The sequence below is a fragment of the Epinephelus lanceolatus genome, chromosome 22, assembly GCF_041903045.1.
Source record: "Epinephelus lanceolatus isolate andai-2023 chromosome 22, ASM4190304v1, whole genome shotgun sequence".
NCBI lineage: Eukaryota > Metazoa > Chordata > Actinopteri > Perciformes > Serranidae > Epinephelus > Epinephelus lanceolatus.
The window spans coordinates 11,298,700-11,324,226 of record NC_135755.1 but is presented as its reverse complement, the minus strand read 5'-3'; the positions used below and the strand labels follow the sequence as shown (position 1 = coordinate 11,324,226).

Here is a 25,527-nt window from a genome sequence, read left to right as displayed (position 1 = left end):
CTGACAAGTCCTGAGTTAGGTCCCAAGTCCTCAACAACATAAGGTGCTCCTTACCAAACGTACAGTAATGCCATTTTCACAAGAGAGTGATAATATATCAAATTTACAAAAATCATAAATACTTAATAAAATTTGTCTTTATTTGTTTAAAAAAGTTTGCTGGAAGTTTTCGCGTCTCCATCTGTAGCTTTTGACCTACACATTTTGCACACTGGGATTCATTTTTTGTTTACCATCTGTAGTTTTTGTACACAAATAAGATTATCTTTGGTCGTCAATTCAACTGGTCCTCAGTAACATAACTTAAGTTCATCATGGTTCTCTCCTGTTTCTTGACTGGATGCTGTCGGATTGGTTCAAAGAGCCTGGTCTCACTCTGAAGTCATCGAGATCCCGCGCTTGGGCAGTGACTTGCGGTGTCAGACACCAACAAAAAAAAGGTGTCCTTTAATGTAGACATGATATGTGGCCAGTTGCTGTTTTTGTTTAATGGTGCCCGTTGGCATCAGGGGGAAACGAGGTGGGACAAGGACGAAAGTTGACACGGTGTCCCAGAACGTCAGTAACCAACGCACCCAGGGTACCTTGCCTGTCGTATGTAGACGTGGAAAGTCCATGACCAAAACGTCAATATGTGACGAGGTCAGAGTGTTAATGTGCTGGTTTAAACAAAGTGGTACTGGGAAATTAAGTGTCGACAAACTGGGAATAAAAAGCGTTAACAATAGCCGGTTCAGGAATTGGATTGATTTGTGGCACACTTTCTTAAATAACATACTTAATAATCTTTCGGCTTTGGGAAAGGTATCAAGTATTTTCAGGTCATAAGGCTCAAGCTGAGTTGAGGTCTTGGTGTTGATTTAGTCAAGTCTTAAGTCAACAAATTTGTGACTCAAGTCCAAGTCATGTGACTGGAGTCCACACTTCTGATGTGGATACTTCTTCCACCATGGATGTCTTCAGATTGTAAAACCAGAAATTCCACAGGAAACCAATAAAATGACATTTCACTATGTGTTTGTGTCCAATCAATGTTTCATAAAAATGCTTGAGACCCACCATGTAAGTCTCCGACCTCCTCCTCAACTTACTTTCAAAACATTTCTGCCATTTGAAATTTAAATATTGTCCACAATCAGTCGCTGGTTTTTGGACAATTCAGGAGTTGGTAACTTTAAAGAACTGACATCTTTTACCGTCCGGGCGTACAAGCAGTAAAATGACGGATGAATAGAAGAAAGGGACGAGATGTCTGGAGGACAGCACTCTGTCTTCCTGTGGATCTTTTGCTCTGCGGCTCCTCTTTTGTCCCTCCCTGCCACGCCTCCAGGAGTCGCCTTGGCAACTTGTTTTACTGCTGGCAGCCATATAAATACAGCATTGGCTCCTGTAAACTAGGAAAGCTGTACACAGTAACACTCAATGCCAAGGACACAGTCAACAAGGGGGCTTCAGCTTCAGATATAAAAGGAGGTACACAGGGGAACGCTGGGTATTTTTGGGGAATATTTGATGTTATTCACCATCATTTTGTTGAAATGGTGAATTGTTTTTGCCATATGCAGCACGGACTGAAAAGAGGGCACGAAACAGGCCGGATTTGCTCCCTCTGACCCTGATCTGTTGTGTTTTTCAGCCCAGCATGGATGCAAATCTGCATGAGAATAAACAGAAGGAGTCTCCTCACGGCAGGAGGAGTGAGCAGAGTCTCCTCGACATGTTGGCTGAAACTATTCAAGGGCTCGAAGCTGTCAGACGCTGCAGAAATCATCACTCTGAGACAGTGGGTGGGAGGAGAAGCATTGGTGAAGAACCAGGTAGAGGCAGAGGAGAGGAGATGCTCGGTCCTGCAGAAGATGAGGAGGACGATGCAGGGAGAAGGAGACATGCTGATGAAGAGCGGGAGGAGAGGGAGTGTAAGCAGAGAGTCCTGGGAGTGCTGAGGGAGCTGAGTGTTTGTCATGCAGACAGAGTGACAGCATGGAGAGGAGTTCTCAGAGAGTGTGCCCGCATGCTCCTCAAGTGTCCACCGGGGGGCAGTGATCAGCAACATCCATCCACAACAGGTACATTATGTTAAGGTTATATTTAAAATCTATTTGAAGGCAAATGCCCTGTTAACATTGTACACATATACGAACCACCACAGCGTCTAACTTAATTATGCAGAAAAAGTTAATTAGTGCATAATGTTCAACATCACTTTTTTGAATCAGCAATTTTGCTGCAGCCCACACATTGTAAGATAATACATAGTTTTAATAGAGTAGCTTAAGAACCAAAATTGGCTCTAAAAGGTGCAGTTTGTCAAGTTTGTCACCTATGTTATGTCTGTTTTGTTTCAGATACAGAATGTACAGTCACACCTTGTTCAGACTCCTTCAGTGCAACTTTTTTAAGTGTTGGAGAGGACGTAGAGAAAATTATAGACAAAATAAACACTATCATAACTAAGCTGGATGAAGAAATGCTAAAATTATGTGCAGCGGAGGCCTCAACTGAGGATGCAACACCTCAGGAGATCAGAGATCCAAAAGAAACAGAGCAACCTGAAGATGACAAAAATCACCTGAACTCCGATGATCCCCTGGAGTCTGACTCTGGGCAGAAAGAGGACGCTGAAGATGGAGATGATCAAAGTCCCACAAGGCTGCCATCACCAGACAGTAAACAAACCTCAGACTCCAGATTCAGCAGTTCTGACTGCAACAATGAGGAAGAGACAGGGAAAGAATCAGAAGTGAAAAGTCAAGGGAGTGGAAATGAAGACTGTGTTTCTCCAGATTGTCACACAGATTTCCTACAGGAGACAGAAAAGGACACAAATAAAGTAAATGAGAAGGGCAAAGAGGAGACAAACAAGGAATGGATCACAGTCGGGTAAGTTGATGAAATCATGAACTTTATGTCCCTGTTAACCCCTCAACATAAAGTTTTTAACTCTGGTATCTGGTTTTAACTCTTCACTGAAGATATGCAGCCCGGTCACCAGAAGACGAGGTTGGCATTGTACGTTTCTGCAATCCACAGATACGTTGCATTTGTACGTCTCATATGTTTCTTAAGTGATGTAGTATATGAGCTGACTGTGATATTGGAACGAGAAGGAGATGGCGGGTGGCGTGACACCAAGGCAAGATGGCTGCCAAGCTGCAGACCACCGGTGTCACCAACAAACAACAAATGCTGTGAGACATCAGCGGCATTTCCTGTGGTGATTGTGCCACCGAAAGTAGATGTTTTCAAGTTAGACACTGGCTACATTTCCAGTGGCGATTGTGAAACTGAAACCTTGTGTTTTTAGCTACACATTTGAAGTATTTCCAGCATTTAATGTGCCACCAAAATGTTTTTTAAAGCAGGACATTGGTGGCATTTCCAGTGGCAAATGTGACTTAGAAACCTGGTGTTTTTAGCAGGATATTGGCAGCATTTCCAGCTGTGATCTGGCACCAAAACTGGGTGTTCTTTAGCAAGACACTTGAGGCATTCCCAGTTACAATTGTTCCAACAAAAATGGGTGTTTTCCAGCGAGACACTGGTAGCGTTTCCAGCCTATATTGTGACAACAAAACCTGGTGTCTTTTAGTATAACATTGGTGGCATTTCCAACGGTGACTGTGACTTTGAAACCTGGTGTTATTTGGCAGGGCATCTGCAGCATTTCCGACTGTAATCTGGCACCAAAACTGCCTGATCTTTGTTGATCCTTGTTGCATTTTCAGTCATGATTGTGCCACCAGAGTGATTTTTAGCCAGACATTTCAGGCATTCCTAGTGTCGATTGTTCCAACAGTAATAGGCAATTTCTAGAAAGACACTGGCAGCATTTCCAGCGACAGTTGTGACAAAACCAGGTGTCTTTCTATGGCTATATCATTCCATTTTGATATCCTAGATGTTTTGTGCATCATTTTACACAAATGATCTAAATATTTGGCCAGACATATTTAGTATCTTTAAAATGTTTTGGAACTCTACTACAATTTAAAATAAAGTTTTGTTGGTTTGAATTGTGTTTGGCTGCGCGGCAGAATATGGAACATGATTGTGACATTACACTTGTTATGTTCAGCATCCTGGTCTTAAACCCGCGTGGAGCCAGCTTGTGAGTCTGGACATGATTTCAGTCCTTCTCCTCATTTCTTCTGCTCACTGATACAGAAGCAAACTCTCTGCTGTGGTTCAATGCAATTGGGTGCCCATGTTTTGACCACCTGGCCTCCTCATAGCCGGGTATTTCACACAGTTCACTGTGAGGTCAACGCTCAGATTCATCCAAAATCCAAACAAATTCAGATCAGAGGGAGAGGCTGGGTCTGGGAGAAGCTGATATGGAAATGTGTGTGCTCCAGCATTTCAGAAATATTTAATGGTTGCACTTATTGCTAGAAACGAACTTTAAGATGACATGCAATATTTCTCCTACAAATTTTCCTCCTCCTCCTCCTCCTCCTCCTACTACTACTACTAACATCAAGAGCAAAGATTAACGTTGTCATATCAATAATGCAAGAAGCAAAATACACACTTTACAGCTGCTCTTCCATGCGCAGTTTTTCAATTTGTGCTTCAAAATTTCATCTGTACATCATGAGCTTTGTATCCGTGTAAAAACGTCTCATGTAAATTATTTCTAGGCTCACTGGTCAACAGGACGACAGCCCCTCAGACGTACCAGACACATGCTTCATCAGAGCACCTACAGGTGTGGCTGAAGTCCTGAGATGTGAGGTGGCCGACACCCTGAGCTGCCTGATGGTGACCGGCTCGGAGGAGCTGGTCAGCAGAGTGATCAGGGTCAAAGTTCAGGACGGAGCCAGCGTCCACTTCCCCGTGACTGTGGCTGTGCCTTTCTGCGCACGTTACCGTGGCAACTACAGGGATGTCACTGTGAAGGTAGTTGATGGGGAGAGAGGGGCCAGCTACGTCACGCCTGTAACCACAGAGGGCACGTATGGAGGGCAGAGGGTAAAGTTCTCTGTTACTTACAGTTTGTTTTACAGACAATAACTTTTATTTTATTATCAGAAATAGCATATACTATTTATTTTCACGATATTTGTATGAGGAGACCGTTTCCAATTCAGTTCTACCTATTTTTTGAGGAGTAATGTTCCAAATGTTCTCCCAAGTGGACATGGTCTCTGGGGAGAGTGCTAAATTAGTTTTTGTTTTGTTTGTTTCTGCACATTCAGGCTTAATTTAAATTGATAACATTATAATTGGAGTTTGTGAAAGGCACTTTGAGGTCAGCTTAGCTAAGACAAGGGCTAACATAAAGATAACTGTATAATGTGCACACAAACAAATCTTTGCTTGCTGGATGTTTATAAAAATGGAAAACAGAACAAGCTCTAGGATAGAGCCCTGTGGTACACCCTTTTTGATCTTCAGGACTATAAATATACAATCATCAACAGAATCAGCTTGTGTTTTGTCTGAAAATTAATTTATGAACTAGCCTGATGCATCTCTTGACCTGGGATGTCAACATAACTGCTAATTGGTCAACCAGCATAAATATTTTTGACTGGTCACACATGTTGGTCTATAGGTTAATTTTGCCACTCTTCAGTTTACTGCCCTGTGCACCACCTGGGTCAGATTCTTATTGCTCTGTATAATTTAAAGGGCGCTGACAAAAGCAATGAATGTTAAAAGGGTTGATGTAATAAGCTAAGGCCTCAGCCTACAACTTTTCAGTCCTGTTGTCCTGTTTTTTTTTAACCTTTTGTTTTTGTTTTAAGCTTAAAAAAGCATTAACGTTATGTATTAACTGTCTACCAGTATATTTGAGTTTTACAAGTTGGAAAATGAAAACTAAACTAAAACTAAAACCAGGTTGGACACCAGGGAGAATATTGTTATTAAATCATTCATATACGTTGGTAAAATTATCTGATTTCATTTATGCTTTGTTTTTGTCTTTCTCAGGGCTCATTTGCAGAGGTGAGGGTGTACTCCCTCGGCCTGTTTGCTGTCGTTTCCTGTCTAAAAAGAGAAAATTACACAGTTCCCACAAAAGGTTTGTCTCTGAAGCTCCATATGGACCCCCGAATCTGTCTGAACTACCTCCCAGGATCCTTCACTGCTCCAGTAATGGCACAAATCATGGTATGAGGATGATGATTTGATCACTATCCATCTGTCTCACACTTTACTTTTAACACATGTATTATAACAATAATCACAGGTCTACTGCACTGATTTGTTTTGTATTGTGGGATGTTTGGGGCTGATAAAACATCTGTAAACTTAAGCAAGCAAAGAGAAGGACAAACAGAAAAACTGCTCATAATTCACAGACTGGAGTTTTCCCAGATGTTTGCTGTGAGGTAGAAAAACGAACAGCTGCGGCTGATATTTGAATTGACTTTTGAGTCCAATCATCTGTGAACTAACTCCACCACAGCAGTTTGTTGCTTGATCTAACGTCAAAAAACCAGCAGCTCCCCCTCTACACAGCTCCCTTTGATAAAACACGCTGTCGGCGAAACAAAAGTGTGGGAAAAGAAACAATTTTCATATCACACAGGGTCTCTGTCCAAACTGCAGCTTAAATAATGCATAGCAGCTGTTTCCTCGTCTGCCTCAGATCCAGCCGGTAGATGCCGTCCTCCTGGCTGCCGTCAAGTCCAGGAATGATTCCTATAAATCAGTGGTTTCTACAAGTCCTCTGCTCTCCCTCACCCACCCATCCTCTCAGCCCCTGAGGAGACCCCTCACTGTCAACCTCCCCTGTCCCCCGAACACTGAAAAGAGGAAGTGCATAAGGGGACAAGGGGAAGAGGAAGACAACCGAACTCAGCCTGTCAGTGCTTCTCCACTATGGGATCAACTTGCTTCACACAGAAGGAGGTGAGTTCATGAATTAAAATACAAACAACAGACAGCACGCATAATAATTGAAAAGTTGGGACATTTCTAGCCATGTTTTTAGCAACCAAACCGGATTTTTTTTTAATGAGAGTCTGGGATGTTTCCAGCCGTATTTGAAGCAACAAAAGCTGGTATTTTCTAATAAGAGTTTTAGACATTTGATATTTGTAGCGTCAAAGGGGATATTTTTTAACAAGACTCTGGGACATTTCCAGCCATGTTTGTAGCAACCAAACCAGGTATTTTTTAAAGGGGATCTGGGATATTTCCAGCCGTATGTGAGCAGGTATTTTTTAACAAGCATTTGGGACATTTGCATTCATGTTAGTGACCAAACTGGGTTTTTTCAACAAGAGTTGGGGACAGATTCAGCTGTATTTGTAGCAACAAACTTAAATCCAGCCAAATTTGAAGCAACAAAACCGGATATTTTTTAACGAGAGTCTGGGATATTTCCAGCCATGTTTGAAGCAACAAAAGCTGGTATTTTCTAATAAGAGTTTTGGACATTGTCAGGGTATTTGTTGCAACCAAACCGGGCATTTTTTAACAAGAGTCTGGGATATTGCTAGCCGTGTTTGTGGCAAAAAAAGCAGGTATTTTTTGGAGTTCGGGACATTTTTTGTCGTATTTGTAACAAAACTGGGTTATTTTTTAACGTGAGTCAGGGACATTTCCATCCATGTTTATAGCAACCAAATGGGGTATTTTTTAACAAGAGTCTGGGACATTTCCAGCTGTATTTGAAGTGACAAAAGCAGGTATTTTTTAACAAGCATTTGGGACATTTCCATTCATGTTTGTAGTGACCAAACTGGGTATTTTCAACAAAAGTTGGGGACAGTTTCAGTTGACCAGATATTTTTTTAATGAAAGTGTGGGATATTTCCAGCCGTATTTGAAGCAACAAAAGCTGGTATTTTCTAGTAAGACTTTTGGACATTGTCAGGGGTATTTGTAGCATCAAACCAGGTATTTTTTAACGAGAGTCTGGGATATTGCCAACCGTGTTTGTACCAAAAAGAGCAGTGTTTAATGACAGTCTGCTACATTTGCAGCCATGTGCGTTGCAACAGCACAGTGTATTTTTGAGAGTTTGGAACATTTCCAGCCATGTCTATGGCAACAAAGGCAGGTATTTTCAAGAGTTCGGGACATTTTCTGTCGTATTTGTAGTAACAAAACTAGGTTCTATTTAATGTGAGTCAAGGACATTTCCAGCGGTGTTTGCAGCAACAAAAGTGAGCATTTTTTAGCGAGAGGTCAGGACATTCCCAACTGTGTTTGTAGCAACCAAACTGGGTATTTTTAACAAGAGTCTGGGACATTTTTAGCCATGTTTGTAGCGACAAAAGTGGGTACTTTGTTTTAAAACTTGGGACATTTCCAGCTGCGTTTGTCACAAAAAACAGGTATTTTTCAATGAGAGTTTGGGACAATTCCTGTCGTGTTTGTAGCAACCAAACTGGGTATTTTTTAATAAGAGCACATTTGCATTTCTGGCGACTCTGGCAAACCTGGTATTTTTTCACAAGTTTAGGGCACTTCCAGCCGGGATTGGAACTACAAAAGTGGGTATTTTGTTTTAAAACTTGGGACATTTCCAGTTGTGTTTGTCACAAAAAACAGGTATTTTTCAGTGAGAGTTTGGGACAATTCCTGTTGCGTTCGTAGCAACCAAACCAGATATTTTAAGTCTATACATGATGTTTTCCTAACCCTAACCAAGTGTTTTTTGTGCCTAACATTAACATTAAAAATCTAAATGTAAAGGAATGTAAAGTTTCAACATATCCACTACATATGAAATCTACAAATGAAACATACCCATACAATGCCAACATTTATTCTGGCCATTAGATTGCATCAGAGGATCAGATCAGAATTCACCCATCCGTCTTGTTTTAAAGAGGTTTTATTTCTAATGTTTCTGTCAGGTTCCTGGGGGCCTCTGTGAAGTCTAAGGAGATGTCCAATGAGCTGCTGGTTGTTCTGGGTTCAAGAGACAAACAGTGGAGTGTCCTGGAGAAAGTCACGGTCAGAAACCAGCAAAACGGACTGGTGTCCTTTGAGCTGACAGAGAGCTTTGACAGGTTTGTAACTTCATGTCTTGCTCTGTTAAAAACATTATTTAAACTGTACAAATCTAAATGCCTGATGAGAATATTTGACTATTGGGAATGAGAATCCTTTATTAAGGCAAACATTGTGAGGTGTTGTTGTGTAACATTATTCAATCAAAGACAGATCAGATAAACAGTTTGGAGCTTGATTCAGGTTTTTACTTCACTTTTATGGAGCTCAGATATACAGCACATTTTTAGGGCCGAGGCCACAGAGCGCTTTGTGGATAAATATCAGAACAGTAGATTCAATTCTAAAGCTAACATGTGAGCCACTGCAGGGAGGTAGCAGAAAAGGTAATATGGTTTTCTGATCTTGTTAGAAGCTTTGCTGCAGTGCTCTGGAGCCAGTTGCAAAAAGAGGCTCGGGCCAAAACATTGAGTTACTGTAAATCAGATATGAAAGCCTGGATTATTTTCTCTTTGAGTGCGGCGCTCAGTGGATACGTTGCTGTACCTTCCAGCCTAAACAGATCGCAGCGAAAACTGCAATATGAGGCAGGAACATCCACAGAAGGACGACAGACAGTGCCGACAAGACCAGGGTCAGACTTGTATGGTGACGCTCATGTGTGGCACCATTTGTGTCAGAGCCAGAGCTGATTTGTCTGGTTTGTTCTTCTAGTAACAGAAAAACCTGAAAAACATATATCGTATCAAAACAAGACCTTAAACAGACTCCTGCAAATACATGACTTGTGTCGTGATGCCGTCTCTTACCTCGTCTCCTCGTGCCTGCGCCCAGCTGCTAAACTCAATCAACCACTGTAGCTGATTTGCAGGACTGTAGGTTTTCAGTTTGCTGTTGTTTCCTAAACGCAGTGTCAGAACAGGCTGGCAGCCGTTCACACAAATGAGGATGTAATAAATCCCACATCTGACCAGGGAACAGAAAACACTCTCAGGCATCACTGATTAATTGAAGTGAAAGCAAAACAGTTTTCATTTGTACCTTTTTGCTGAGACGCAGTGAGCAGACTCTACATTTGTTTGCTTCTCAGGAAACCAGCGTAAAACTGCGAAATGATGAGTTCCTTGGAGCGTTGATCTCATCATATCGAGGAGGCTGTTGAAACTGGATCGTACATAGAGGCCAGTGAATAATGTTTGATGAAGACTGGACTGGAATTCACCCAAAAGATAAATGAATATTATTTGTTTGTGAGAATATTGATGGGTAACTTTAACTCTCTTCAACACCTGTCAGTTAAAAACAGCCTCTTGAGTTTTTGTTTTGCCACAGAGTTCGCCTGAAAGATACAGAAAAAGTAAATAATTACAATGATTAAACTCAGAAGTGCTATGTTTTCAAAAAGGTTTGAGGGGAATGAAGGGTAATTTCCTCTAACATCCACTAAAAGCTTTGATTTTTGCCGCTGACAGGCTCAGTTTGTTACTATGAGTGTCTGACAACAGTTCGGCAGAAACAAAATAAAACTCCAAAAGACCATCTTGGTTTTTTCTGGAGTCTGGTGGGTTTGGCGATGGCGATGTCAGGGCTCTTACTGGTTAAATAAAAAGGATCTTACTCTTAAACAAAAAGCTCTATCTCTGTAGGGATCCTTTCTGTAATGTTGCAGACACTTATCATAGCAATGTGAGCCTGTCAGTGGCAAAAACAAACACTTTCAGTGGACGTAAATTGACGGTGGCCAAATGCCCCAAGTGGTTACATTGCAGCCTGTTTAGTGGCTGCAGCTTGCAGCGTTCTGCACCAATTTCAAATATCTGTTGTTCTGATTAGTAACTTAGATGAGGCAAAAGAAAGTCTGGGTGGAAAAACACCAAAGTTACCCTTTAAGTTTTAGGTGGAATTTTAAAGAGGTGTATTTCAGTTCATATAAGATAACAGTCACATGTTCTGATGCTTTCCTGTTAAGATTACAGTTAGAACAGTTACAGGTTTCTTTTTTTGGTATCGGAGGCCCATGAGCCCGATGAGTGTGTTTGACAGGCGCAGCAGGTTAGCAGGGTTCTGGGCCGTCCTCACAGCAACGTCAACACAACGGCTCCCAGCAGTGACCGTCATCAGGAGTCCTCCGACCCCATAGAGGAGGTAGAAAACATTGCCCCTGGCAACAGAGAGAGACACAGAAACAGAGGATTAGGGAGTGTGGATTTGCATATTTGAGGCAAACTGTTGAAAATCTGAGAATCATGAATTCTTACTTGTGGACAATTGTCTCTGGTGGAAACTTCAACATGAAGGGGTTTGATGTGTGAGGCCCTACAGGAACAATGCTGGAGTAGGAAACATGTTTATGTCTGAGCAACATAATGCCACTTCAGAACAGTTTGAGATATTTATGTATGACATATTTGAGAATTTCAGATATTAGAGGTTGGGACCACTTGGTTTTACCCCTCCCACATGTTTGTTCCTAGTTTCAGTGGAACCAGCAGGATTAACATTAGCTCTTTGTGGTGCAAAACAACCAAATGTCATTAAGAAAATGCTGTGATTGACCTAACACAAAATAAAACTTAAAAACATTTCACAGCTACATCTTATTTTTTTTTATATATTTTACACTTAAAGGGATAGTGCACCCAAAAATGAAAATTCAGCCATTATCTACTCACCCTCATGCTGAGGAAGGCCCTGGTGAAGTTTTAGCGTCCTCACATCCCTTGCGGAGATCGGCGGGGGGAGCGGCTAGCACACCTAATGGCAGACGGCGCCCCAGACTAACGTCCAAGAACACAAAATTGAAACCACAAAATATCTCCAACATGCTCATCCACAGTGATCCAAGTATCCTGAAGCCCTGACATAAAAAGTTGTTTGGAAAAACGTCATGTGAACTCTGTTTTTAGCCTCACTGTAGCCTGTAGCTCTGACTGCTTCTCTGTGCTCCGCGCTCACGTGTTTACATCACGTGACACGTGCACCACAGGGGGAGACAGCAGAAACCACAGAGCTAAAAGATAATTTGCACTACGGTCTTTTAGCAAAGGACAGCCCAACATGTCTGAAGACTTTGAAATTGAGGAGGAACAGCATTTCTTTGTTGAGCCGTATTTGTTTGAGCCCGAGTATACGGACGGAACTCAGGCTACTGGACGAAGCAGCCGCCGCAGCTCATGAGCCTAACCCTCAGCCAGCCGCAGAATACCGGAGTCGAGCACTGGAAACCTGGTGGTGTAGTTGTTTCAAATGCAAAGCAATGCCAACGGATGAGGAAAGTCTTTGCTGCTCAGACTGGGAATTGGCGATGCCTGCACTTGAGAATCTGGACATCAGTGCTGACGAGACTGCTGCTCTTCAGAGACTGTGCATCACCGATCACCCTGAGCGCGCACACGTGAACGCGGAGCACAGAGAAGCAGTCAGAGCTACAGGCTACAGTGAGGCTAAAAACAGAGTTCATATGACGTTTTTCGAAACAACTTTTTATGTCGGGGCTGCAGCACACTTGGATCACTACGGATGAGCAGTATGGGGATATTTTGTGGTTTCAATTTTGTCTTCTTGGACGTTAGTCTGGGGCGCCGTCTGCCTTTAGGTGTGCTAGCCGCTGCCCCCCGCCGATCTCCGCAAGGGATGTGACGACTCTAAAACTTCACCAGGGCCTCCGTCTGCATGAGGGTGAGTAGATAATGGCTGAATTTTCATTTTTGGGTGCACTATCCCTTTAAGGGACAATGTGAAAATTTTAAAACAAAAATAATTCTAACCCAAACCATTTGAGGTATTGCACCAGATTTAGTTTTAGATACAGCACCCAATTACGCCCGCCAACTGCATCACTGCACAGAAGGAAGCGTGCATCTACCCCAAGCTCATCTAGCACTATTAAGAGCCCCAGCTAACATTACAGCTCAGCCAAGGAGGACGCCATTAATGTTTGCATCACACGCTATCATAAACAGGAGCCTTTCTTCCATTAGAAGATGCACGCTTTCCTCTGCACAGTGATACAACTCATGGGTGTAGTTCGGTAGAAAGAAAATAGTTCCCACATGAAACTGCTCACAACGAGGTCTGTGGATTATCTTGAGTTACCGGGTCATGATTTCTGGAAAGAGACATTGCTGTTGAGTTTTCAAATGCATTTTGAGAACATCTCTACGGCTGATATCTCCAACTTAACAGCTTTCTGTTATAGTTTGCTAATCCCCTTAAATTAACAATATTTTGTGAACTGATTTGGGAGAAACATTAATCCTCAGTCAAAAACATCGACATTATCAAGAAGTACTCACCACTCGAGCAGCTGCCGTTCCAACTCTCTGGGTTTAAATGCGTCTCATGTAGACATGTTCAGTCTTTTGGCGCAGCGTAAGAGAAGAAAGGTGAAATACTACAACTAACCAGGCTTAGAGTGAGCTTTTCTTTACATAAGGGGTTTAAGACAGGCTGTATGTATAACAGGGGGCTGAATGCTTTGAATTCCAGGCTTCAGGATTTCTGTGAGATAACATAAGTACATGGTGAACATTTTAAATCATCAGAAGAAGTCCTGTAATAAGAAAATATCTGATTGTCTGTGTTTGAGAGATTAAGTTATGAAAATAAGACCTGAATAGTGAACTTCTCATAATTTCTCTGCTGTTCTATAATTCTCTGTCTTATCTAAAACAGCTTCCAGGGAATAATATAAGTACAGTGGTTAATATGAATTCTTTATTCTGTCTTAAGTATATTAAGTCTGTATCCAGCCCCACGATAACAGACCCACAATCTAATTTCCCCGCTCTCTCTTCTCAGACTCCTGGTGGTTCGTCTCCTCTCCTCACTGCAGCCGTGCCGTCTCACCTCCCTGGCAGAGGAGCTGGAGGAGTCAGTCTGCTGCCACGCGGTCACCGTCGTCCTCCAGCGTAGACGAGATGAGCCTCACGCCGTCCTGGTGGCTGCTCTGCCCAGCAGAGACCTCAGCTGGGAGCTGTCCAAACTGAGAGCCCGGGGATACAGCGGCCTCCTGGAGACCTCGTCAGAGATCTCCATGTGTGAAGGAGACCAGCTTCTGCTCCGGTTCAGTGGCAACATCACCTCCGCAGGTAGGGTGTGAGGGTGAGCTGCTGATGTATTGAAAAAGTTGCCTGCACTCTGACAAAAAAATAGAGGTGTGCTTTCTCTGCCTTAAGGCTTTCTGCGTAGGCCCAGGAAAGGCAGAGGCCCCAGAACAGAGCCATAGCGCCAAATATATTACTGCAAATGGAAGTAGCCTTGGTTTTACTTTGCATTTGGGGTTCTTTTTGAAATGTTAGCATGCTAAACCCCGCCCACTCCAGCTCCTCTCCCACAGGAGAACTCATAGTGGCTCATAGTAACATATTCATCATGGAGTACAAACGCTAGAGGTGTGACGAATAATTTGTAGCTTCAAAGTTTCATCCATCATGTTGACTTTCAAATTTTAAAATCAACGTTGGATTGCTGCACAGGTCTATTCATTCTGTTTAAACCCACTGTTTAAAGAGTAGGCCACACTAATATTAGTAGTATTGAAATTATAGGAGCCATCCATGGTGTAAAATGTGTGTAGGATGCTAATTTGTCCTGTAGGGGTCACTGTGTTGTCATGGGAGTCTGTCAATATTGGTTGGGACCATTCATTGAGAGACAGGTGTTGCTAGATGGGGGAGCACACACAGTTGAAGTGAGGTGTATGGTGCTGTACGTATTACTGTACTGTACAGATACAGATTCATGAATGTTGCAAGTTTCATTCAAGACTGCAGTGGTGATAAATAGATTATGCATCAAAGAAGAAGAAGAAGTGGACTCTTTGTTTTCACCTAAGAGCAGCTGTCGGTTTGGTCAGGCGAGCGCGTCAATTAAAGGGAAATTTCAGTTTATTTCAACCCGTCTCCTATCATCCTAAATTTGTTTCAAGTGACTAGTGACATAAAAATAATAGTTAGCATGTTAGCCATTAGCCTAGATACAGCTGGGGCGCATAGTAGCGTCAGACCTGTTAAAACGTAAGTGAACGGGCATACTTCAAGTGCAAAGTTAGTCCACTAAACAAGCTTTTTTTCCACAAAGACAGCCTCATATCGTTAGGATAAATGTCAGAGAACATATAGAAAACTACATGTAAACGTGTTGTCTTACCTTACCGGTGTGCTGCCATGTTTGTTTACCATCTAGCTCTGCACAAGCATCAACAGCTGGAAGGCAGAACCGGACAGTAGCCTGAAAAGTTCATTAATTTATTTTATGAAAGATTTCTAGAATAATGGCTGTATGTGTAGAATTAGACTCCAGTGGTGGCTGCATTTGTTTGTTTCTGACTTTGTGATCTAACATTTCCAATAACTCCAGAGTGTTGTAAAATCAAAAAGTCAAAATATAATGAAAAAAGAAGGATGTAGCTGAATGATTTCCGAACAATGTTTCCATCTTCCAGAATATTATCTCCAGGAAGTTACAATATGTACCTGTAATATTTCACAATAAATTACATTATTACCACCTCTGAGGCTACAACTGTGATATTTAACTGCATTCAGAATTTTATTGTGAAATTCACGCAGGTAAATTTAGTAATTTTATAGAAGTGCTCTGCTAAATCACAGTAATTCAATGTGAAATTGTGAAATTCAATCAGGTAAATATTTTACAGACGTACACTGGTAAATCGCAGTAATATAAGGAAATTGACTGAGATTACAGTGGGAGCATATTGCTAAATCACAGTATCCTAATGGACATTAACTGTGAAGTTACAGGTAAATACAGTAACTTCACAGTAATCTAGAGGGCTTTAACTGAGGTTACAATTTGATATAGTTATTTTACAGGAACATACTGTTAAATCACAGTAATGTATTGGGCTTTAACTGTGAGGGTACAGTTAAATATAGTAATTTTACAAGAGCTTACCGCTAAATCACAGTAACATGCAGGCATATCTACTGTGAGATCACAATATACAGCTGTCATTTCACAATAATGTATTGTAAAAAATTATACAGTCATTTACTGTGAAAGTAATGCGACTAGTTGCCAGTAATTTACTGTAAATGTACAGTCAAATATTTTACAGTTTACTTCAATCTGTATATGGTAATGTTAAACAACATTATCCCTGCGGTCAAAAACTGTTTTCTCTCCCTGTATTAACCCGTAGCATCATAAACTACATTTATCAATTAAAGAAAGTTGATTTAATAAAAAAATATTTTTTTAAAAAGACTAATCTGATGAACAGTATACAATAAACATACCTTAAAAATTATAAAGCAGAAGGCAGCTACCACAACAACATGAGTCATCAACAGTTTTTGCTGTCGTCAGAGGTTAGAAATACCTCTCCTTGGTCTAAACAGGTTTGTCTTCCTGCTGTTTGTCGCCACATAACTTCATGTGATGAACCGTATAATAAAGAGCAAATTATATGTTTGCACAGGCAGCCAGCAGAATGCCTGCATGTTCACAGTCTCTGGTATGTTCGCTCTACAGTCGTGAAGATGACATACTGACTGACTTCAGCTGGTCGGAGTAACAAGATTTTGTACGTCAATGTTTCATAACAGGAGCTCAAAATGACCGACATGAGCGACTCACCTTCCACAGTCAGCAGAAGAACCACCTCTTGGTGCACCTGACTGAGGTGGACCCGTTTGGGAACTACAGCTCGCCCCACTATAAGGGCACGGCCATGTTTTATAAGGTCACCAGAGGTCAGCTGGAGTGGCGAGGTGACAGAGCGGTGCTGATGGACGCAAAGCTCCTGGGAGAGCCTGTCTGCAAGCTGTCTCTGACTTTACCCAAGGTGCAGAAACACTCACAAGGAATTATATATTGTTGACTTTGTGTTAAAAAATAACATCCTAACATTTTGTTGTGTTTCATTTTAGAAAGTGAGAACCATCAATCGGCCCATCACGGCGCGGGTGAAGTTATGCGAGGGGACAGGTGGGTGACACGTTTTGAGGTATCTGTACGTTACTTGAGTATTTCCACTTTATATATCTCCACTTGCCATATTTTGATATTTATCAGCATCATAAAATATCTTCAAATCTTCAGTTTGTTAGTGTTGAAGATATAAATGCATCACTGCACCAGTACCTCCATCTTTCATCTCCACCCACCAGATTCCCTGTCAGACTCTCTTCTTCTCTGGCTGTCCGGGGAGCTCTCAGAGGAGGAAGTCGCCCTTCTGGTTCTCTCCCTGCGTCTCCGTCGAAGCGCTGCCCAGCTGGTGAAGCTCCGGGCCGGGGACAGCCTGTCCACCCAGGCCTTCCATGCCCTGGCCATGTGGAGGAGGGGGCTGCCCGCCACCCCACACCAAGCCAAGGCCTCTCAGCTGGCTCACTGCTTAGCGAAGAGCGGCAGGCCAGACCTGGCCAGGGAGCTGCTGCTGCGACAGGCTGCCACCACCAGGCAGGGCTCACTGAAATAAGGAAGCATAGAAAGTAGTTTTCACACCACACACGACAAGTTTTTAATTCAGAGAGTGTTCCTGCCAATTGAGTTGGTGGTAGTGTTTGGTTTGATCCACAAGAGGTCAGCATTGGACTGTGAGATTCTCTGCTCTCTTCCAAACAGGAGTCGGCTCTGTCTGTGAATCAAGACTGACTCCACTGAGTATTTTTTAGAGGCCTGAAGACTTTCACAAATCAAACAATCCAGTAAAGCTAGATTATTATCATTTTACCAGATTATATGTGTACACGGCAGAATGACAGAACACATCTCTGGGATCAAACTGCAACATGAATAAATAAAACTATATACAAGGACAAGAACACAAACGGCACGACCAGTGTTTGGGAGGTAACTTTTGAAATATAATAGGTTACAGATTACTACTTAGACTGTTTAAAAATGTAATAAATAATGAAACTATGTTAATTACTGGAACTTACTTTACTTTGCTACCAAATGTTTTAATCTGATCATTGAAGATGAAATGTCATAAAAACACAAATTATGTCGATGTTGACAGCATTTTCACTGCTAGTAAATAAGCTTTGTCCTGTATAGTAATGTTAGAGTCCTCCTCTGATCTCAGAGGGAAAATAGTTTTGAATTTCCAGCGCTGAAAGGCGTTCTTGACTGACAACATGGCCACTCGCCTTGGCGTGGTCAGCTGGTTGCAGGCACAGTAAACTCAGGTTGCTTGGAGCAATGCGTTCTGATTTGATTGGCAGATAAGAGGCAATGCAAATTCAAATCAGGGTCAAAATTTGAGGGCATACTGACATGTAAACGGAGCCTGTTTGGACGTAGAGACAGCTCCTTGTCAGAAGGGCTGCCCCCTAATAGTCGACCAAACGTAAGTGGACCAGAAAGGTCATTAGTCGACAAGATTTCATTGGTTGCTTAGTTGCAGAAAATAGTGTAACTCCATTTGGTGCTGGCCTTGTCAAAATAAATCAAAACTGGACCATGTGGAACTTTAATTTGAAAGGACAGACACAAGAAGTGTCCACGCTCAGCAGTTAGACAGGATTCAGGTTAGTTTCCAGGGCTGGTACCTGCAGTTATTCCACAGGCTAGTTAATAACATGTCGGGCAGGAAATCCAAAGTGTGGGATCATTTTGAGAAGGTGAAGGACGAACCCAAGGTGATATAGAGTGCCGAAGTCACGCCCCTTCCGGTAGAGCTCATGGGACCTTAGATCGGAAAAAACATGAATGGCAGTGAATGGGGAGAGCAATATTATCTTTTGTTCCGTTTGAGTTGCAACATGAAATCCAAATATGTCGTTAATGAATTTAAAACATGAATTTTAAGGTCAAGAAAAGTCATACTTTGTGGTAAAACTGTTGAGATACAAGCTTTTGAAAAAACGTAATTAGAAAGACTACACAGGAGGTGGTCGCGTATGTGACGTCATAGCTTTCGCTCGCTTCCTGCAGCTTGGAGTGACTGCAGCCTGGCACAAAACACACAGACATCTTCAATCATAAATCGATTAATCATAAAACAGTGGAATTTCAGCGGGGAGGCCAAGCTGCAGGAAGCGAGCGAAAGCTATGACGTCACATACGCGACCTCCTCCTGTGTACTCTTGAGTCTTTCTAATGAAAAAGCTTATATCTCAACAGTTTTACCACAAAGTATGACTTTCTTGACCTTAAAATGTATGTTTTAAATTCATGAACGACATATTTAGATTTCATGTCGCAACTCAAACGGGAACAAAAGATAATATTGCTCTCCCCATTCACTGCCATTCATATTTTTTCCGATCTAAGGTCCCATGAGCTCTACCGGAAGGGGCGTGACTTCGGCACTCTATTTAAACTCATCTTCATTGGTCGACTACAAACATGACGTATCATCTGAAACATGGAAGTAGCTACATGCCCATTAGCCCACAGCGTCATTAACAGGTGGCTCGTTCAGTGTGTGACGTGCACTTGTAGATAAAATATAGACCTATATTAATGAAGGGTCATTAAATATCGTAAACATGTGGGCGACTAGTCGACTGATGGCCCTAAATGACGACTATTGGTGGACTCGGAATATCTTTAGTCCAAGTGAGTCCCATCGCTTTTGCTGATCTGGGTTGCTCTGACATAGGTAGTCTGACTCACTGGACGTAGACTGTGGCTATAAGCCTGCCATCTGCCTTCTATTTAGGCCGGCATTCTCCCACTCTTTTACTGTCTGCATGTTAGTTTGCAAGTTTTGACAAAGACTTAAATCGTGTGATAAGGTCTGCCGGGTTTGTTCTTTCAGTGATTTGTCATGAAGAGGTACAAATAATAAAACAACTTTTCAATGGACCACAGAAAAGCCCAGACTCTGTCTCGCAGGACCCTCTTGCCCGCTGATCTGTTTTCAGACAGGGACAGTTGGAATTGATTTGCCACATCTTTCGAAACATCTCCAGCCTAGTCATACCACCATATGATCCTTTTTGATACCGGGGGTCTGATGTCAGACCATCCTGACTCCTCTACAGATCAGTGAAAACTTTCTGTTGCTGCTGTAAATGGAGCTGCTCTCCTCCTGGAGAATTTGCCCAGTTAGCATTAGCTAACACAATAGCAATGCCAACATCCAACACTGAACAGTCCCAACAAACTCACACCAACACCTAAATGGTAACTGGTAAATTCAAGAAGGGAATCTGGAGGACCGACAGGACGGATTGAAGAAGCCAGTTAGCAAGTTAGCACATCAGCAACACAACCCAGGGACAGAACAGAAGATATTTACCGTGTGCTAGTGAACAATAACACAAACAATTACAAACCGCTTTTACTAAAGCATTCAATGACTGAAAAAAATAATCTTACCTCATAAGTTTGTTTCAACATGTCCTCTTGACCTTAGCTGATTGTTTACTTTCCTCATTTCTGTTTCTCTTTTTGTGCACTAAGTTGAAGTGCCAATCAGAGTGGTTTTATTCACCGCCCGGTTTTGCTGTCTCCAACGCTGATTCAACATACTGGATCTGTCAAAAAAGAGCCGTCAAGGGCCAATAAGGGCCAATTGTGCAGGACACAGCCCGAAACTAGGGCGACAGACGCTGACCTATGGCCCGACACTGACCCGTGGCTAACCATCAGCTTGGTGTGTCAGGACTTAATTGTCTCAAGGCACCTTATACTAGTTGTCTTGTGACCCCTGGGAGGCTCGGAAACCCCAGGCAGGGGACCAGCACTGTAGATAATATTTAAACATTTCTTGTAATATATCTTAGCTACAGAAGACACCAAGTGAGACATTCAGACAATCATGGTCAAGTGTTAGAAAGTGTATTTAGTTAAGCAATTTTTAATTAACACCTTACCTCATATTATGTGTCTCAATGCAATAAATCTCTGTCTCTACATACAAGCGGGGAGAATTATCTGTGCCCATGACTTGATTCAGAATTAAATAATAATAATTAAGGTAATTTTAAATTTCTTGTATGGTACTGAAGATAGTTAGAACTTAAGAGTTCTCTCAGGTTATTTTTACGTTTAAAGTCTGAATTTTTTGGAGCCATTAATCTCTGATAGTGGCGTCACACTCTCACTTTATTTTGCAGTTTGTCTCCACAGACAGGCAGGTGATTTACACAGCCAGTCAGCCGTCTCTTCTCTGTGTGTGTAAACATACAGTGACACTGAGCTGTGACCTCTATTCAGCTCCCTGACACCGAGTCATCTTTAAGACTTGACAGGGTCTGCTGATCATAACTGATTGGATAACAATAGCTTCTCTTTCAGCATAATAAAGTACATTTCTGCTCTGACATGAGTTGGAAAATCATGTAAAAAATAAATGATTTGTGTCTACTTTTGAATACTTTTGTGTCTTTAAAATAAAAAATGCTGATATGCACACAGATCCTCTGAACATTTTAATGTTTGCAGATTCCTTAAATGTTCCTAGGCTTCAAAAAGGTGAGGTCATTTGTAGCTATTGTGGAGTTTTTTAACATATCAGATGATGTTTACTGTCACATAGAGTTTTCCCAATTACCATGAAACTGGAAATTACCATCTAACTACTAAGAGGGCCCATCTCATTGTATTAGTAAGTAGTTACATCGTAATAAGTAGTAAGTTAGCTACAACCTAAAGTAGTTAGTTATGCAGTAAGTAGTGGTAGGCTAAGTAAGCTAGTTACTACCTACAGTAGTAAGCTCAAAGTTCCTCCAAGGCCAAGGAATTGCGATGTCACAGTGAGGCTGACCTTTGACTTTTCAGATATAAAATGTCATCACTTTATTATCACATCCCATTAAACATTTTTGTGAAATTTTGCTGTAAATGAATTCTTGAGTTATAGCCAAAAAAAATGATTTGTGAAGTCACAGTGACCTTGACCTTTGACCTTTGACCACCCAATTCTGATCAGTTAATTCTTAAGTTCAAGCGTACGACTGTGCCATGTTGGGGAAAACTCCCTCAAGACCTTCTTGAGATACTGCATTTACAAAAATAAGACAGACGCAAGGGCACAGTGACCTTTACCTTTGACCACCACATTTTAATGAGTTCATTGCTGAGTCCAAGTGGACATTTGTGCCAAAATTTGAAAAAGCTCCTTCAAAGGGTTCTTAACATATTATGTTCACGAGAATACGATGGACGGGGTCAAACTGATCTTGACCTTTAACTACTAAATTCTAAACAGTTCATCCGGGACTCGGATTGTGCCAAATTTGAAGACATTCCCTCAAGGTGTTCTTAAGATAACAGGTTAACAAGAATGAGATGAATTCAAGGTCACAGTGACCTTGACCTTTGACCACAAAAATCTAATCAGTTAAATTTTGAGTGAACTTTTGTGCCATATTTGAAGAAATTCCCTCAAGGCATTATTGACATATCGCATTTACAAGAACGGGACTGATGGACGGATGGACCCCAAAACAGCTATCGCTGGTGCGGAGGCATGAAATACAAGAACACTGCTGTTTCTTAATTTAGTTTACATGGCTTATCATCATCATTTGTGGGAGCTGAGTTTTTGCCTGAAACACACAGCTTTGTCTCAGTTTTTTGCACAATATCATGTAGGCTATGTAACTGTTAGCCATCAAGGTAGGGCACACCTAAGACACCTTTTACACCCTGTACAAGGTGTCTTAGGTATGCCCTACCTGAGACACCTTGGTAGGTCTTAGGTAGGTTCTAAAACAAGGACCCTCCTTGTTTTACAACAAGCTGGAAGCATTAAAATGTCGGCAGGAGATGATGAAGTTATGGAGCTAACGTTAGGTGAGTTAGCTAGCTAGCTATAGCTGATAAAATCTGCCATCAACAGTTGGCATTTCAGCTCTCAAAATTGAAACTTGTGGAAAAGAAATAAAGGCCTGCTTTTGAATAGGCTGTTTCAAAGCATCTTTCAGTTGCTAGGAAACATCATTGTTCAACTTAGACTTCTTGTCCAGCCACTACTGCACAGAAACAGCATGTGAAATGCTAAACTTCAGTCGTTCGCTTCGACAATGTACCAACTTGATGTCAGGAATTTAAGTCTACTGCTTCCCTAAAGAAACAAACCAGCGCAAAGCGTGGATTGCAGCGGTCCAACAAAAGAACAGGACACCGCTGAGAAAGTCTTTAGTGCTTATTTCATTAATGATAAGTAAGCTTGTTAAAGTTAACGATAGCTAGCCAACAGTCTACAGAGGGAAAGAGGATCATTTATATTTGTGTGTGCTGTGTGATTGTTTCATAGACTGTAAAAATAATGGACAAAGCTACTTGACATCATCCACTGGTTGGGACTCCTGTTTAGAGGCCTCAAGTTTGGCCGCCGAACTTCTGCGGCTCCGAGTAAAAACCTCCTGAACAATGAACACTGAAGGAATTCTCACCAGGAGAAGTTTCAGCAGGTTGCAGTCTGCAAACGTCACCACTAGATGCCACTAAATCCCCCTAAATCTTTCACACTGGACCTTTAATGAGCCTTTTGGAAAACTGTTTTCTTAAGTTGTTAACCAAGGTCAAGAGTCAACTTTGGAGCTCAGCTTTTAAGTCTTTAAAAAGTTGAACGTCTATTTTGTATTTCTATATATTTAACTCGGAGAACTCTATATATAATACAGCCAATGTTTCCTCAACTATTATGTTCAATGTCAAAATCTTTCCCTGGGTTAAAGTTGGTTTATCCAGCGCGACAATGAATCCCTCCTATGACGAAACTGAGGGCACCAGAAGTGCGCTCTGTCTTTTTAATGACATTCGCCAGGGTTCTCTTTTTCATCCGTCTTCAGAGCCTCTCGCTCCAGCTGTGTGACATTCTGCAGGCTCTGCGCTGAAGCAAGGGGGCAATGACAGATGCCATGTGTCCAGGTGGGGGGTCGGGGGACTCCCCGCGGAGACCACCCTGTGCCGCAAACGAGAGGAGGTGCGGTTAATGAAGTATGAAATGGTAACAGGTGGAGCTGATGGATTAAACAGGATGATTGCTCCTGCTCCTTCTCCTTCTCCTTCTCTGTCACTCGCTGACAAAAAACTGTCTCCTCTATTCATTAACCTTTTCTCTTCCCTTTACTTCCTGCCCTTCTATTGTTGCTCAGCTCCACACTTAGGCTGAACTATTGCTCTCATATTTCTCTTCTCGATGCTTTACAATCCTTCCTTGCCATTATCTACACACTTTTCTTCCTTCGCTCCCTCGGGTGTGATTCTAAAGGACATGTGTGGCATCACTAGCAGGAGAGTTTTGTGCCTCGAGTGTGTGTGCCAGAGGGGGGTATCATTAGTCTGGCACAAGGCCATCAAACGCACGCACACACACGTTGAGGGTAAATGTCACAGAGGGGGCTCCCACAGCGCTAGGAAATCGTTTCCCCTCTCATTTTGTCTCCCTTCTCTCCCCCTTCTACATTATTGAAAAGGCCACGCAGCAAGGCACTCTGGGAGGCTGCCCGTCGTCCAGTCGGGGTGGGGGTACGGAGGGATGATGAGGTGAAGAATTCCCACGGAGTGCCAGCATAAAGAGGTTCTGATTAAAACCTCATTCATTTCATCATTCATTTCATCATCCTCTCCTAGGTTTGGAGCGCTCTTGACTTTTTTTTTTCATGCAGGAATCCTCGCTGCCTCGCTGCTCGCTCACTCCGAGCTGTCAAGGTAAAACAGTCTGATGTGATTGAGATGCAGAAACAGCCATGAATGAACATATGAACTGTCACAGCTCATCCTGAGTCATTGGACCGTAGAATTCACATCTGGGGGGAAATACAGACTCCTCTCCTCTCACACGAAAACCTGAGATTTGTTGTTGCTGTAGCATAAAAGGGGAGAAAGTGGAAGGCCAATTTAGTTACACGAGTCTTTCCGTTAGCTGTATGGCTGATTATTTTTGATTCAAGGCTGCCTTAATTACCCCGGCTCTTGTTTACTCATTTAGGCAATCATACACACCGTACTGCCTCAGAGTAATTTAGATCCAAGCACAGCCAAATCCTCATAAAGATTCAATGTTAAGTTGCGGAGGAAAGCTGATCACATAATGTCTATTGGTTGCAGTCTCTAAGCAACACAGTCAAAGTTATGTCTACACATGAAAAGAACTTCTTATGATCTCAAGTCAACAAATACGAATTAACTTATTTTTAAGTTCTGTTCTTTAAAGTGACTAAAAACTGCTTCAAGGAATAGTTCAATATTTTATGCAAAAACACCTTCGTTTTCCGTTAGTTTTCTTACCAAGTGTCAGACAAGAAGATTAATACCGGTAAATATGAAGCTACAGCTAGCAACCAGTTAGCTTAGCTTAGCAAAGAGACTGAAAACAGAGGGAAACAGCAAGCTAATATCTGCATACCAGCACCTCTTAAATTGGGATTTATACTTCTGCATCGAACTGACACCGTACCCTACGCCATAGCCTGACATGAGCCTCCACAGAATTGTAACTACATGTCACGGTAACACAGACCTCCTGTCTGTTTCTGTAAGCTGAAACCATTTCCTTCAGTGGAAACAAAGCTTTTATTTACTTTAATTTCACAGATAAGAAACAATAAATTGTGAAGACAATAAAGCCTCCACAAAAATAGCATTTTAAGTCTTGTGTGTGATTTATCCTGGCTTCATATGAGCAGAGGAAATCTCCGCCAGACACTAGGCTAATTTATACAATGTAAAATGCCA

The 25,527-nt window shown here is 41.9% G+C and overlaps 2 protein-coding genes across 3 annotated transcripts; one reads left to right on the top strand and one right to left on the bottom strand.

The window, feature by feature from the left end:
* Positions 1 to 1,468: 1,468 nt before the first annotated feature.
* dthd1 (death domain containing 1) lies at positions 1,469 to 18,569 on the top strand. Its single transcript, XM_033652053.2, has 10 exons — positions 1,469 to 2,066; positions 2,346 to 2,880; positions 4,641 to 4,971; positions 5,938 to 6,117; positions 6,599 to 6,861; positions 8,820 to 8,975; positions 13,717 to 14,006; positions 16,491 to 16,729; positions 16,815 to 16,872; positions 17,055 to 18,569. The coding sequence occupies exons 1-10, from the start codon at positions 1,643 to 1,645 to the stop codon at positions 17,360 to 17,362; spliced, it is 2,784 nt and encodes a 927-aa protein (XP_033507944.1). The 5' UTR covers positions 1,469 to 1,642; the 3' UTR covers positions 17,363 to 18,569.
* Positions 9,143 to 13,623, bottom strand: LOC117272904 (uncharacterized). 2 transcript variants are annotated; one of them, XM_033652054.2, is made up of 7 exons: positions 13,212 to 13,623; positions 11,175 to 11,246; positions 10,906 to 11,077; positions 10,206 to 10,255; positions 9,958 to 10,080; positions 9,726 to 9,882; positions 9,143 to 9,642 (listed from the first exon to the last, which is right to left on the bottom strand). In XM_033652054.2, exons 2-7 carry the CDS (start codon positions 11,207 to 11,209, stop codon positions 9,442 to 9,444), a joined length of 738 nt encoding a protein of 245 aa, XP_033507945.2. In that variant the 5' UTR covers positions 11,210 to 11,246; positions 13,212 to 13,623; the 3' UTR covers positions 9,143 to 9,441. The 2 variants fall into 2 exon arrangements, with proteins under 2 accessions (XP_033507945.2, XP_033507946.2); XM_033652055.2 differs by lacking the exon at positions 13,212 to 13,623 and having other exon boundaries at positions 11,175 to 11,523.
* Positions 18,570 to 25,527: the final 6,958 nt, after the last annotated feature.

Coding starts and splice junctions, on each gene's coding strand:
- dthd1 (XM_033652053.2), top strand. CDS start 1,643: ATGGATGCAAATCTGCATGAGAATAAACAGAAGGAGTCTCCTCACGGC. Junction 2,067..2,345: donor GCAACATCCATCCACAACAG/GTACATTATGTT, acceptor GTTTTGTTTCAG/ATACAGAATGTACAGTCACA. Junction 16,873..17,054: donor GAAGTTATGCGAGGGGACAG/GTGGGTGACACG, acceptor TCCACCCACCAG/ATTCCCTGTCAGACTCTCTT.
- LOC117272904 (XM_033652055.2), bottom strand. CDS start 11,281: ATGTTGCTCAGACATAAACATGTTTCCTACTCCAGCATTGTTCCTGTA. Junction 10,081..10,205: donor AGGCTGTTTTTAACTGACAG/GTGTTGAAGAGA, acceptor TGTACGATCCAG/TTTCAACAGCCTCCTCGATA. Junction 9,643..9,725: donor CGCAGGCACGAGGAGACGAG/GTAAGAGACGGC, acceptor TATGTTTTTCAG/GTTTTTCTGTTACTAGAAGA.